The following is a 14,127-nucleotide window of genomic DNA, read 5'->3' on the forward strand; positions in this document are numbered from 1 at the left end:
CTTTAATCTTATTCATTTTTAGGGTCAATAGGCATTCCATGTCTTTGCGATACTCATCTTTCGTTCTTATTAACTCTTTACATTAAATGACTTCACGCCTTGTCTGGATCGATTTTTATTTTTAAAAATGTGTTTGAGAAGGGGAGTAATAATACACAGACACAAGGGTTCTTGAAACTTCTGTTTTATTTAGATTCCATTTTTATCTTTTACCGATATATTTACATTGTGACTTGTATTTATTTTTTTTAAAGTGTTGCTTTTTTTCTTTAAATTTAATTCAATCATTCATGCAGATGGTTTGTTTTTGTAAATTAAAAAAAAATTAAATGCATCAAGAAAAAAATAAAAAATAGCTCTAAAAACAAAAATTGCTTAATTTTTATTTATTTATTTTTTAATTTACAAAATATATATATAATGTAACAATCTAAATATACCAGTAAGAAATCAATGTAAAAAAAAAAAAATAAATAAACATTTCGTTTGTTTTTCGTTTTTCGTTAATCATTTCAGAAACACAGACAGAATTTATCCAAACCAATATTGTCGTCAGCCAAAGACTGTTCTGATCTTCTTTAATGAACCTTCATTTTTAGCAGTAAATAAGTTTACATTTAGATTTGTTTTCGCGAATAATGTTTCTAGAAAACTATAGCAGTCATAAAATTGAATAAAAACAACTTAAAATTTTGTGTGTGTGTGAAAAGTAAAGAGAAAAGAAAAATGGATCAACTTCCTGAAAGTTTTGTTGATCACGAGGAGAAATCAACAACTCAAATTGCAATGAAAATAAACAAATTCCGTGAGTTGTTTTTTGATCAATTTCAAAAATGTTAAAACAGTTTCTCTTGTATCAGTTATAAACGTTTTAAGTTTACTTTAGAGAGTTAAAAGAAAAAAAATTTAATTGAAAAAATAATTTTTATTCGAATTATTTGATAGTTTTCAATAATCAAGTAAAAATAGAATTTACTTGATATTTAATTAGCCCAGCAAATTTTAATTATAAAAATTTCCCTAAAAATGTTTTATGCGACTTTTTATTTTATTTTTATTTATCTATTTATTTTGTTAATTGTGACTGATGCATGAGGGGCCCGTGAGCAAGAAATTCAATATCGCTGAAAATTTGTATTCATGCACTTTTTGTTACCGTACTGAAATAATATTATTTAGCCATTCTTAACATGATGAGGGTGTTTTCTAACTATTCTCTACTATAAAAGATATCGTAAACTTGAATTTAACTTGCAAATACTATTTTTAAAAAATAGCGCAGTAAAAGTGCATAAGCACCGATTATTTTTAAATTTATTTTTTTGGTGCTGCACTCTGCAGAGTGATCAGCGCTATTTTTTAAATCGTATTTCCAAGTTTAATTAAAGTTTTATGTTTTTTTTTTTTAATTCAATTGTAAGGTTAAAGTACAGAATAAGTACAAAACACCCTCCCCTCCGGGTTTGTATTACTGTACACATAGATTCGAAAAAGTTGTAAAAAAAGAAATATATAACAAATAAATGTTATCAAAAGCAAGATAAATTACTTTCCTGCCAAACGGGATATAATTTTCGTGTTTTTATTCAATTTAACATGTTTATTCAGCTTGAAAAGCATACAGTGTTTACCGATGTATTGGAAAATTCAAAATGGCGCCCGACTCTCTCTTTAACACGGTAGGTTCGGGGAAAAGGTGTTATAATTAATAAACTAGACAAAATACTATTAAAAAAAACACCGAATATATGTCAAGTTATGTCACGGTAACATATATTGAGCGAAACAGTATTTTGTCTAGTTTATTATTTATTACACCTTTTTTCCGAACTTACCGTGTTAAAGAGAGAGTCGGACGTCATTTTGAATTTTCCAATACATCGGTACACTGTATGCTTTTCGAGCTGAATAAACATGTTAAATTTAATAAAAACACGAAAATTATATCCAGTTTGGTAGAAAAGTAACTTATCTTGCCTTTGATATATATTTCTTTTTTAACAACTTTTTCGAATCTATGTGTACAGTAATACAAACCCCGAAAACCTTCCCAGGTTGTCATTTAAAAGAAAATTGTGGAAGGGACCTAATTTAAAAAAAAAATACCTAATTGAATTTTCGAGGTCATATAAATACCGAATCTCTTCAAAAAACATAATAATCGAAGTTATCGGCCAAATCGTGACTTTCGTTTTCTCTTCCTAGATATGACAAAATAAAACCAGTTCTAAGTTTGACCAAGTTTGGTGACGATTGGTCAAGCAATATGACGCTAGGTTATAAAAAAAACTCTAACAAAAACATGATAAAGGTAATAATTTACGTGACTAAAATTGGGATAATGGTTATGTCCAAAAATTCAATACGCAAAGTTAAGACGCCGGAAGTGGACTCGATTTATTGAAATAAATTTAATGTTTATTAAAAATGCACCCAATTAAAATAAAAATAAAAACAGAGTCGTCTACTTTAAGACAGTAAAAATTATTTTTTTAAATAAAATTCTAAGTAAAAAAAGAAAAGAAAAAGAAAAAAGGGTGCTGCTGCTGCTGCGACGTAAATAATGTTATTATTTAAAAAGCCAGTTTTATGATATATTTTTTTATTCAATTGTAAGGTTGAAGTATAGAATAGGTACAAAACACCCTCCCCTCCCCATGTTAAGAATGGCTTTTTAAATAATAACATTATTATTTACGTCGGATCACTCTATCTGCACTAGTACCAAAAAAAAAAAAAAGAAAGAAAAGAATATTAAATTATTCATTGATTTTTTTTTGTCATTAAAATTTTAGAATCAAGTTCCGTACTTCTTTGTTGACATTCTTCGTCAGCTGATCTGATCTGATATCTATAAATGCCCTGGTAAAGTAATTTCTGATTAATGTTTACCAGTTTATAAATATTCTGTTATTCTGAAAAAACAGCCAAGTCCGTTTGCATATTTTAAAACTGGTGAGCATGTTGCGGAGAGGCCTGAAGGTGGTTAGCCAACTGACCGTGCAACTAAATATATATCAGACACAAGGACAAGGAATGAAACAACAGGACAAAGAAGAAATGACAAACTCTGGTGGTTTAGTTTAAAGACGAAGATTCGCCTTTTATTTAAACAAACGAAAGGGTGGCAAATGCAAATTTGTTCACTGGGCGATGCTGGTCCGGGATCCGTCGCCGGTGTATTCGGTAAGGGGGATGCTTGTCGGTTCGCCGTAAGCTGGAATGACGTCGGAGGAATCGGCGTGGTAACTGATGCGGGTGATTGTTTGACTTGGGTCCGACTGAGATGTTACTGATACGTTAGCCTCAGGCTATGAGAGGAACGGACGGACAATTGGCAACACTGAGTTTTCAGCATCCACTAGGTACGGACGGGCGCTCGGATCGGACTGACACTGAAGGAAGAAGTCAGTGTATGAGAGGTACAGACGAACGAATTAGCAAACACTGAGGGTTCAGTGTTCATCAAGTACGGACGGACGCTCGGATCGGACTGACACTGAAGGAAGAAGTCAGTGTATGAGAGGTACAGACGAACGAATTAGCAACGCTGAGGGTTCAGCGTTCATCAAGTACGGACGGACGCTCGGATCGGACTGACACTGAAGGAAGAAGTCAGTGTATGAGAGGTACAGACGAACGAATTAGCAACACTGAGGGTTCAGTGTTCATCAAGTACGGACGGACGCTCGGATCGGACTGACACTGAAGGAAGAAGTCAGTGTATGAAAGGTACAGACGACATGGAGGCCAGAGTCGTGGTGATGATGTGGACTTCTACGGCGTGGAGACCGGAGCCACTGTAGTGGTAGTGGACTTCTACGGCGTGGAGACCGGAGCCACTGTAGTGGTAGTGGACTTCTACGGCGTGGAGACCGGAGCCACTGTAGTGGTGGTGGACTGGACTGCTACAGTGGTGAGACTGGAGTCACAGTGATTGCGCGAGCGTCGAACGGTTAGGGAACCGTGAGCAAGTGCAGAGCTTTGCCGAAAATATATATTTTATTGCTTAGTAAAATCAACAAACAATTTTTAAAACAACAAAATTAGGCACAAGGCCCTAATCGACGTTTGGGAGGGGAAGGGTTCAGGGTCTTTGTGACTAAAGTAATTAAAAGGGAAATGAATGTAGACTTTGGAGTCTTACTCTTGACTGGCAACATTTACCAAAATACCTCATTCACTCTATGGATCTTAAACTAACTAATAAATCCCCAGCGTTTAAGAATGAAAACAATATTTACAGTTGAAGAAAAGTTGTCTGTATGTTTGTGTATGCATTTTTTTTTTTTTTTTTTTTTTTTTTTTTTTTTTTTTTTAAAAAGGTGTGTGTGTGCATGTGTGAAAAAAAAAGAAAGTTCAATTTCATTAGAAATAAAAAAGTTTTTGAATCAAGGGAGAAGATTGTTCGTGGAGTGGGGAAAGAACTAAAAGTGTTCGTATGAAAAACAAACAATACGACCTACAGAGTTGTTAGTGAGACCCCCCTGTACTAATCTAGGTGACTAGACCCCCCACTGTTTTCCGGGGAACCGAAAACAAGCAGGGCATCCCTAATTGGGGATTGGGGAAAATATCTTAATGGCAGTGGGAGAAGACAAAGCGACGGGTGGAGGAGGGTTGGAAGGTGACCTCTGAGTAGGGGAGTGACCGGGGATGTTGAAAAAACAAGGATGTGGCACAAAGGGGATGGGCAGACTCAGAGGTTCTCTAGTACCAAAAAATAAAATCAGGAACAGGATCTCATTTATACCACCAGTCAAGAGTCTTCTTAAGTTTTTCTTAGCTAGAACCTAAGCGGGGTGGGTTCCGAAGGCCCCAGCACCGCCCGTGCCATGCTTAAGGAGGGAACACGTATTGAAACTTGACTCCTCGACGGATGCACAAGCTAGTGCTGTGCACCCACCTCTTGTCGAAATCCGTTCTAGGCAACCTCCTCCAATCGCATCTGATCTTTACCTTAAGCAGATGTTTAAAGTAAACGATCAGATCACGATCTGGAACAGATGTCCCTTCGTGGACCAACTTGAGGCGCGTGATCCAAATCACCATGCGCGCTACTGCCAGGATCGCCAGGAAAACCATTCTTTCCTCCCTGGGGAACGGCGGCTCCATGTTGTACACAAAAAACCCTTCGTCGAGATCGAGCGGACATTCGGCATCGATGCGAGCCGCTACCCCCTCGACGTACTCCAATAAGGGCTGGATCCGGCTGCAACTAAAAAACGCGTGCCCGATCGTTTCGGGCTCGCGTTCGTCACAGCGCGGACAGAAGCCACTTGTATTTTCTTTATACCGGCGGAGTACGTCGAGAAGGGGCAGCGCGTTACGGACCAGTCGCCAGGTGAGGGAAAATTCCGAGTTGTTCAGAATCTCCCGTCCCGGCGCCCAACTCCAATGAGAGCGGACAACCCCCATCGACCATCCCATCCGCCTACAAAGTGGATCCTTCGCGGTCCCCTCCACTAGCTCCCGATATAGTTTCTTTCTTGGCTGATCGAGGACACTGGTCCCCGGCAAAGCTCTAAGAGCGGTCCGGCATTCGGAGAAGAACTTAGACTCCCCCCTCGGCCTACGACGACCTTCTACCGAGGAGTTGGATTTGAGATTGGGAAACGCGTTCTCAACCACAGGGACCCAAGGAGCGTCTTCTTCAAGCGAACGACCCAAGAAAGCCAATCTCTCGGCATTTCTATGACACAAGAGACTGGGCTGACCCAGGCCTCCCTCGCTCGGCTTCTGGACACAGACCTCTCTGCAGACATAATGCTTACCCTCCTTCCACAATAGTGAATCGAGGCACCCTTGTAAGCGGGTTAGTCGTTCTGCAGGGAGAGGAAGTACAGACAATCGGTAAAGGATGAGCGGGAAGACGTATGTAGCGCACGCCTCCGCCCGACCCTTCAAGGACAATTTCCTTCCAATCCAAGTCTTCACCGACGATTTGACCTTGCCATATACTTCCGACCAATTCTTTTCCAGCTGAAGTCCCGGTCCAAACCAGATACCGAGAATACGGACCGGTCCATCGGTCCAGCTGAAAATACCTGGAAGCGAGTTTACCCCGGTCCAGGCCCCCAACCGCAGGCCGACAGACTTGCTGCGGTTGAACATGGCCCCTGTAACTTCTTCGTATCGAGCGAGCGCCTCGACCACCGCTTGAACGTCCGTGTGGCAAGACACGAACACGGTGACGTCATCAGCGAACGCGGAAACCCTGGCTCGTGTGCCTCCAGGGAGGGCTATTCCGCGCAGGACTGGTGTAGCCGCCTCGTCCCTTAACTTGCGAAGGAGGGGTTCCAACGCCAGGACGTACAACAGAGGCGACAGCGGACAGCCCTGACGCACCGACCGAGAGACAGCGAATGACTCCGACAGCTTACCGTTGATCTGCACCGCTACCGTCGGCCTATCATACAGGACAAAGATCCACTTGCGGAAGTCCGGATTAAATCCGGCGGCCTCTAGCACAGATCCTAGGAACCGATGGTCGACCCTATCGAATGCCTTGGACTGATCCAAACTGATCAGCGCGGCTTCGGCGTCGTCTTCTGTCCCCTCTATGATCGAGCGTATCAAGTGCAAATTGTCTTGAATCGATCTCCCCTTCACAGCATAAGTCTGGTCCGGTTCGATCAAGTCAGTGATGACAACCTGCAAGCGATTCGCAAGAATCTTTGCCAAAATCTTTAACTCTGTGTTTAGCAGAGTCAAGGGCCTAAAATCATCAAAGCTTTCCCTCCCACCATGCCGTTGACCTTTCCTCAGCAATGTGATCACTCCCTTGGTCACCTGTCCAGGGATGGAACCCTGGGCAAACCAATGGTTGAACATATCCTTCAGAATAGGGACCAACATGGGCGACAGCCTCACGTAGAACTCGTAGGGTAAACCATCAAGCCCCGGGGATTTGTTGTAGCCGACCTGCTTCAACGCAGTAATGACCTCATGTTCAGTAACAAGACCATCACAGCTAGCTGCCCGAGCCGCCGTGAGGCGGGGCGAGTCAGCCAAATAGCTGCCAAACTCATCGACCCTGAGTCCGGGTAGTTGGGTGAAGCGCTCCGATAGATGCTCCCGAAACCCCTCGCAGATCTCCCGAGTCGAAGCTAGGGCGTGTCCTTCCAGGTTATGTACTTTACGAATGTACCCGTCCGAACCGCGCCTTAGAGCAGCCTTACGCTCAACAGCGTCAACATTCACAGCCTCGTTGGAAACTTTCATTAATCTGGCCCTAACTACTTGACCTTCATACCGCTCGCTAGCCAAGCGGTTGAGGTCTTGTTTAGCTAGTGCTGCCTCTAGGGGATCCCCCCTCTCCACCGCCCGGGTCAGCTTATCCTCTAAGCGCTTCTTTGCCTTAGCCTTATCTAACGCGAGGCGTTGGCTGTATTGGACAGAGAAGCGCCTAATCTTGGCCTTAAGACTAACCCACCACTTACTCCCTGTAACCGCCCCCACTAAAGCCCTCTGAATTAATTCTGTAACCTTCAACCGGTAGTCCTCCAACTCCAACAAGGTGCTGTTGAACTTCCAGTATCCGGCTAGTTTAGGCCTAGCACTTAAGTTCAAACGGGCCATAACGAGTTTATGGTCCGAGTGTCCTAACCAGTGGAACGTGGGGCACGATAGAAAGTCTACGTCACCTCTTCTAACTAACATCCGATCCAAGTAAGTACTCGGATGGGAAGGCGTTCCAAGATTCCACGTCCACATCTCCCGCCCCGGATGGTCCAGCCGGAATCTGTCGACGAGATCGCACGAGGCCATCAGGTCGAACAGAGTGCTGTCACACCGCACCGACCCACTAGTCCCCCCGACCTTATCTATTTGGGGATCAAGGATCGCATTCCAATCACCCATTAGCACTAACCGTTCCGGATCCACTAAGAAGCCCTCCAACCGTCGAAAAAAGGATGCCCTCTCTACAGCAGAATTGGGAGCATAAACCGCGACAATCCGAAACACACTACTATTAACGGCAACATCAACAACAACTAGCCGCCCGTCCTCGCCTGCGTGAACAACATTCACCGACGCTGACAGGGTGCGACTCACTAGCAAGGAGATTCCACGACTATTAGTATTGCCATATGCTGAGTAAACATCATAATCGTTCACCAGCACCTGACAATCCTCGTCACAAATAAAGTGGGTCTCCTGGATAGCGGCGATATCTACCTTAAGGGACACCAAGTCTCTCACAACGCGCGAGGCCCTGCTTCGACACCTGATGCCCCTCACATTCAATGTAGCCAAGTTCAAAGCCATGCTCACTTACCTTATTCAGTGTCACAGACGGGTCTGAAATCCTTGGCAGTGAGGACGTGGCAGGCCTGGCCGAGGCTGCCGGTAAGTAAATCTGCTGAGGGTACTCCGTCCTTGGCCACACCTCCCACGTCCAGGGGGAAGGTTAGTTTGAGTGCCCTGTAGAATGAGGGGTGTATGTACACAGGGACTCTGCCCTCACACTTAAAGAAAAAGTTTTTCAGTGAAGGATGGTCCCTGTCCACCAGCTGCTGGCCCGGGATCGCATCCTTCGCTGCTTTTATCATGGCCCAGAGGGCTTGAGTCCTAGTGTCCTTGTTGATCCTCACAAAGGTGGTCAACATCGGCGCGTTCTTGAATTTTGTTGGGTCCGCTACGCTGTCGCCATCAACGTAAGCGAGACCCTTCAGCTTGTTATAATGGACCTTTTGCTGTCCTTTGAGGTCCGGCGTTGTGTGGTGCGGGTCCAGCTCGCATATTCTGCCCCCTGGCAGGAATGGTAATTTTTTAGTTCTTTCCGTGCGAACTGGCCTTGTTGGGGAAGGGGGGCTTTTAGGTTGGGGGTGAGGGGAGGGGGGTGGAGTGGGGGTAGTTGACACAGTTTCTTCCTGGGGTGGTTTATCACAGGATGGGGGTGGTGAAAGGTCTCTTGGGGCTTTGGGGAGATCTGGGGAGGGGGGTAGTTGCTCGGGCTGCTGAGGTAGTGGGGTGGCAGGTTGCTTAACTTGCGGGACTGCTGAGGTGTCTTTATCAGTAGGAGTTGGGGGGTCGGCTCGTGTCTTCCTGCTCTTCCTCCTTCTGGCCCTCCTGATCTCTGTGGCGCTCAGTTTGGACGGAGCTGCCGTTGCCTCCTCTTCCTCAGACACTACCTCCTCCTCAGACTCTTGTAATTTCCTCTTGTTTGAGGAGGGGGGTGCCTGTGTCTCCATGGCCTCTTGTTTTTCGGGTTGGTCTCTGGTCACCGTCTGTGGGGATGACTGTTGGGGGGTCTTCCCTTTTTTGGTGACCGTAACCCAGCCCGCAAGTGCTTCTGGGAGGCTTGTGGTCGGGGCAGGAGCGGAGGCTTTGACTGGTGCTGCTACTCCTACCTTTCCGGTTGCCCTGGGCGGGTTCCTGGTCTTCTTGGGGCAGTCTTTAGCCATGTGCCCCTGTTGTTGGCATTGCCAGCAGTGGGGCTTTCTCCCTTCCACTATTAGGGAGAGGGTCCAGTCCCCGAACTTCAGCGTCGCCGGGATTCCAAAGAAGCCGGCCTTGTCCAGGACCATCTGGATCTTGTAGTCCCCGGTCATTATATTCTTTTGACCGCGGACTGGAGTTACCTCCTCGACGTCCCCGTACTGGCTGAGGATGGCTCCCAGTTGGTCTGCATCCATGTAACAGGGGACGTTCAAGGCGGAGACGTTTGTCCTTCTCCTGTTCAGGTACACCGGCTGCAGCTTGATATTCCTGCTCTGGTGTACAGTCCTGGACAATTTGTCGGCGGCTTCTGGCGTGGGGAGCAGCACATCCCACTGTGCGTAGCTCCGTCTGCAGACGTAACTGGCTGGGATGTTCTGCTCCAGCAGGAGTTTCAACATGGTGTCTTTGTTGACCCCCGTCAGACCCCTCGTCTTGGTGTCTGATGTGATGAAGGAGAGGACTCTTTTCTCCAAGCCTTCGACCTGACCCGGGAGGGGTTTGATTGTGTTCCCCTCCGTATAGTCTTTGTACTTGGAGTCAAAGAGCCTCTTGTAGTCCTCCGGCTTCTTCTTGTTGGGTTGTGCTTTGGGGCCCCATGCTGATCCTCCCTCCGGTTGGGTGTTTGCTGGTCCGGGGACAGGAGTTGTAGGTGAGGCAGCTGGCCGCTCCGTGCCCGTTGTTGTGCCTGCAGCGCCTGGGGTTTGACCTTTACCAGTCAGAGTTGGCCAGTCCGCATTGGTCCTCGCGTGCTGGCTTACTCTGCTTTCCGGGTCGTTCCCCTTAGGTTTCTTGTTCTGCTGGATGGCTTTCGGAGTTGTAGGTGCCTCCCCTCCTGGGGATGTGTTCCCAGCAGCGGCTTTTGCAGTCGCAGAGGTGGGGGGTGGTGCTGCTACCAGTTTACGTTTGTTGGAACTGGTCAATGCGTTTACCCCCACCTGGGTATTCCTCTTCCCGTCATTACCCTCTTGGGGAGTGCTGCTGGGTGGGATGATGGTTTCCTCCTCGAACAGCGCTTTTAGAGAGGCTAGGGTTGCATCGAGTAGCTCCTCTGTTTTTCCGGCGGCGTTGTTTACCTCTGTCTCTTCAGGTGAGAGGGAGTTGCCCTGTTGGGGAGCCAGAGACAATGGTCTCGCAGACCCGTCCGCCTGTTGGGGAACTAGGGATGCTGTAGGTGCAGCTTCCATTGCTTTTCCCCCTGCCGTTCTTCCGGCATCTGCGCAATTCGACGGGCTGCCCTCATGGGGAGCAGCAGTTGCAGGTGGTTTTCCAGGGGTCGCCGCGGGCTGCGGCCCTACCCCTTGATCTGTTCTCAAGGTCGCCGCGCGCTGGGGCCCTACCTTGTCTTCTGGCGCCGTCCTGCCGGGAGATGCATTGGTTCCTGGGGAGTCGTCTGCGGGGGAGATGTTGCGCATTTGGGGTGACGTGCCCCTCCTGCCTGGCATCGTGGCGGTAGCACTGGCCGCTGCCCAAAGTGTAGCTGGGAGAAAAGAAAACCCAGGGGAGTGGAGGGGGTGAAGCGGACTCAGAAGAGATTAGTGTTTTTGACCTCCCCTCACGGGGATGTCGGGTTAGCAGCTCAGATCCCCCCGCGAGGGGGGAGAGCAGAGAAGAAAGACGCAGTGGGTGCTAGCGGGTCAGAGTGCCGCGTCGCAATTAAGAGAGAGAGGGGATAGGCATCCCTGCCCACAGAGGGGAGCAGAAACGAAGCACCCGCCCTACCCCACGTCACCCTACCCACTAACTACCCCAACGGAAGCGAGAAAGAAAGCCCTGTCTGCTCGATCCACTGGGAGAGCAGCGAAGATAGACAAAAGTTTGGGCCTGGCAGGTCAGAGTGCTGCTCAGGCAATTAAGTGGTGAGAAATTAGACCATCCCAGTCTCGAGAAGTGAGACCGAAACGAAGAAAAAACAACATGCAACAACAAATGAAAAGAGAAGGTCTCAACTACCAGCGATAGTGGTGTTGGTCCCGAGATTCCAGTCTCCCAAAAGAGGGGATCGGTTTCCGGGTCCAAGCTGCCACAAATGTGGAGTCGGTCCTCTAGGTCCTGACTCCCCAAAGGAGGGGGTCGGTCCTAACTAACCAAGGTTAGTAATAAAAAACACCTTAACCTAGCCCGAGAGCCCGGTGGTGGGTCAAGTTTAGTAGAGATACTACACTTTGACAGAGCTTTGCCGAAAAAACCAAGCCAACGAGCGGCGAAAATATCGCCGAAAATATTCAGAGGGCTGCTAGATACCGGGGACGGGCAGGAAATTGTTTCTATTTATAAACAACAGTTAATATTAATTCCCGGATGTGTTCTTTACGAGCAGTCGATGCTGAAGGATTTCGTTGTTTGTATTTCAAAGTTTTTTCCAGGAAATTAAAGTTTGTTGTTTTTGTTATTGTTGTAGAAAAGATGTTTTTTTTAAATTTCTTTTCTACAACGGGGCCCTGAAATCACGTGACAGCCGCCGACATTGCTGCTGCTGATGATTTTGGCGAAAGGCCCTCAATTGGTTGTCGTCTGTCGCGCTGTTGTTGTTGTTGTTGTTGTTGTTTACTTGCTACTGCTGATTTCGGTAGAGTCTATTAATTGCTGTTCGTTTGTAATGCTGTCGTTGTTGTTGTTGTTGTTTACTTGCTACTGCTGATTTTGGTAGAGTCTATTAATTGCTGGTCGTTTGTAATGCCGTCGTTGTTGTTGTTGTTGTTTACTTGCTACTGCTGATTTTGGTAGAGTCTATTAATTGCTGGTCGTTTGTAATGCCGTCGTTGTTGTTGTTGTTGTTTACTTGCTACTGCTGATTTTGGTAGAGTCTATTAATTGCTGGTCGTTTGTAATGCCGTCGTTGTTGTTGTTGTTGTTTGTTAGCGGCCAAGCCGCGACAAGGCCCCCTCCCTGGATAATTGATCGTTATCAATTAAAGTAAATGTACGATTTGTATTTTTCTGGGAAGGTGACTTTCCTTCCTACACGGGTTTTTCTTGGTGGGATGGTGTGTGCTTCATGATCCGCTGCTGGCTCTGGTGGAGCAGGTTGTACCCGGATGCTTTCTGGTGCAGATGGGGGATCTCTATGGATTGAGCTGCGTTCAGGCTCGTGTATGGATTTCTCTAGTCGAGCAGGTTTTACTCTATCGATCGAGACGGTGTCTGTTCGATTTCCTCGCTCGATGGTGAGGTGCTTGTCCGAGCGTTTCTGGACTCTAAAGGGACCCTGGTATGTCGGTGTCAGGGGCTTCTTGACCGCGTCATTACGGATGAAAATAAATTCGCAATCCCGGAGCTGTTGTGGAACGTGGGTGTTTGGTGTGGGTTGCCTTGGCTGTGAGTACTTTAACTGGGCCATTTTATGGCGTAGTTCTTGGGTGAAAGAGTTTGTAGCAGTGAGGTCAAGCTTCGTATCATCGAAAAATTGACCGGGCAAGGAGAGTGGTGTGCCAAATACTATTTCCGCTGGTGAACATTCCAAATCCTCTTTGAGAGAGTTCCGGATAGATAGGAGTATTAGGGGGAGTTCATCCACCCAGTTGTTAGTGGGGTGTTTCGTAGATAGAGAAACTTTGAGTGTTCGATGAAATCGTTCGACGAGACCGTTGGCGCATGGGTGATAGGCGGTGGTTTTTATATGTTTAACGCCGAGCATCTGCGTAAATCCTTGGAAAAGTGAGGATTGGAACTGCGCACCTCGGTCTGTGGTAATGATACCGGGTACGCCGAAGATGGCTATCCATTCTCGCAGTACTGTCTTTGCTACAGTGTTAGCAGAGGTGTCACTGATGGGTACTGCTACTGGCCACCTGGAGAATCGGTCGACTATGGTGAGGAGGTATTGAAAGTCCTGGCACATCGGGAGGGGTCCGACGATGTCGACATGAATATGGCTAAATCGTGCGTCAGGGTTGTTGAATGTGCCTGGTGGAGATTTCGTGTGTCGTTGGACTTTGCATTTCTGACACTCAAGGCAAGTCGCTACCCAGTTCCGGACATCGAAGTTCATGTTAGGCCAGACGAAACGGTCAGCGATAAGTTTAACGGTTGCCCGTTTGCTGGGGTGTGATAATCCATGAAAGTGGTTGAAGATTTGTTTCCTTAGTGCCGGTGGTACGTAGGGCCTGGGATTGCTCAACTTTGTGTCGCAGTACAAGGTCTTACTGCTGAACGGTGCCGGAAATTCCTTTAGTTGCAGAGATGTGTTTTCTAAGGCCTCAGGGAGGGTTGTGTCGGATTCCTGAGCTGTCGCTATCATCTCTTGGCTGAGTGGGCCGTCTTCAATAGAGTTGACGTCAGAGCGGGACAGGGCGTCGGCAACAGCATTGTCTCTTCCTTTCACGTATTGGATGTCGGACGTGAACTGCGAAATGTAGTCCAAATGCCTGATTTCGCGTGTCGAATACTTGTCAGAGTTGTTTGACAGGGAGGTTGTTAACGGTTTGTGATCTGTAAGAACCGTGAAATGTCTTCCTTCCAATAGGTGCCGGAAGTGCTTGATGGCAAGGTATATTGCCAGGAGTTCTTTTGAGAAGGTGCTGTACCTCGACTGTGCCGACGATAATTTAGCTGAGAAGAATGCGATTGGACTTCGCTGATTATCGATTTCTTGTTCTACCACGGCCCCGACTCCAGTGTCTGAAGCGTCTGTCGTGAGGAATATCCGCGTTCGGACGTCCTGGTCAAGGTGTGCTAATTTCGT

At 46.6% G+C, this 14,127-nt stretch overlaps 1 protein-coding gene across 1 annotated transcript in view; it reads left to right on the forward strand.

Annotated features, from left to right (window-relative positions):
- Nucleotides 1-512: 512 nt before the first annotated feature.
- The window catches only part of LOC145239779 (uncharacterized), a 40,847-nt gene continuing 27,232 nt past the window's right edge, over nt 513-14,127 (forward strand). The window contains exon 1 of the mRNA XM_080103253.1: nt 513-805. Coding sequence (XP_079959379.1) covers nt 727-805 — 79 coding nt within the window. The 5' untranslated portion in view covers nt 513-726. The remainder of the gene's footprint in view (nt 806-14,127) is intronic.

This window comes from Euprymna scolopes, chromosome 19, assembly GCF_053919585.1.
Source record: "Euprymna scolopes isolate OS-2025 chromosome 19, ASM5391958v1, whole genome shotgun sequence".
NCBI classification, from domain to species: Eukaryota; Metazoa; Mollusca; class Cephalopoda; order Sepiida; family Sepiolidae; genus Euprymna; species Euprymna scolopes.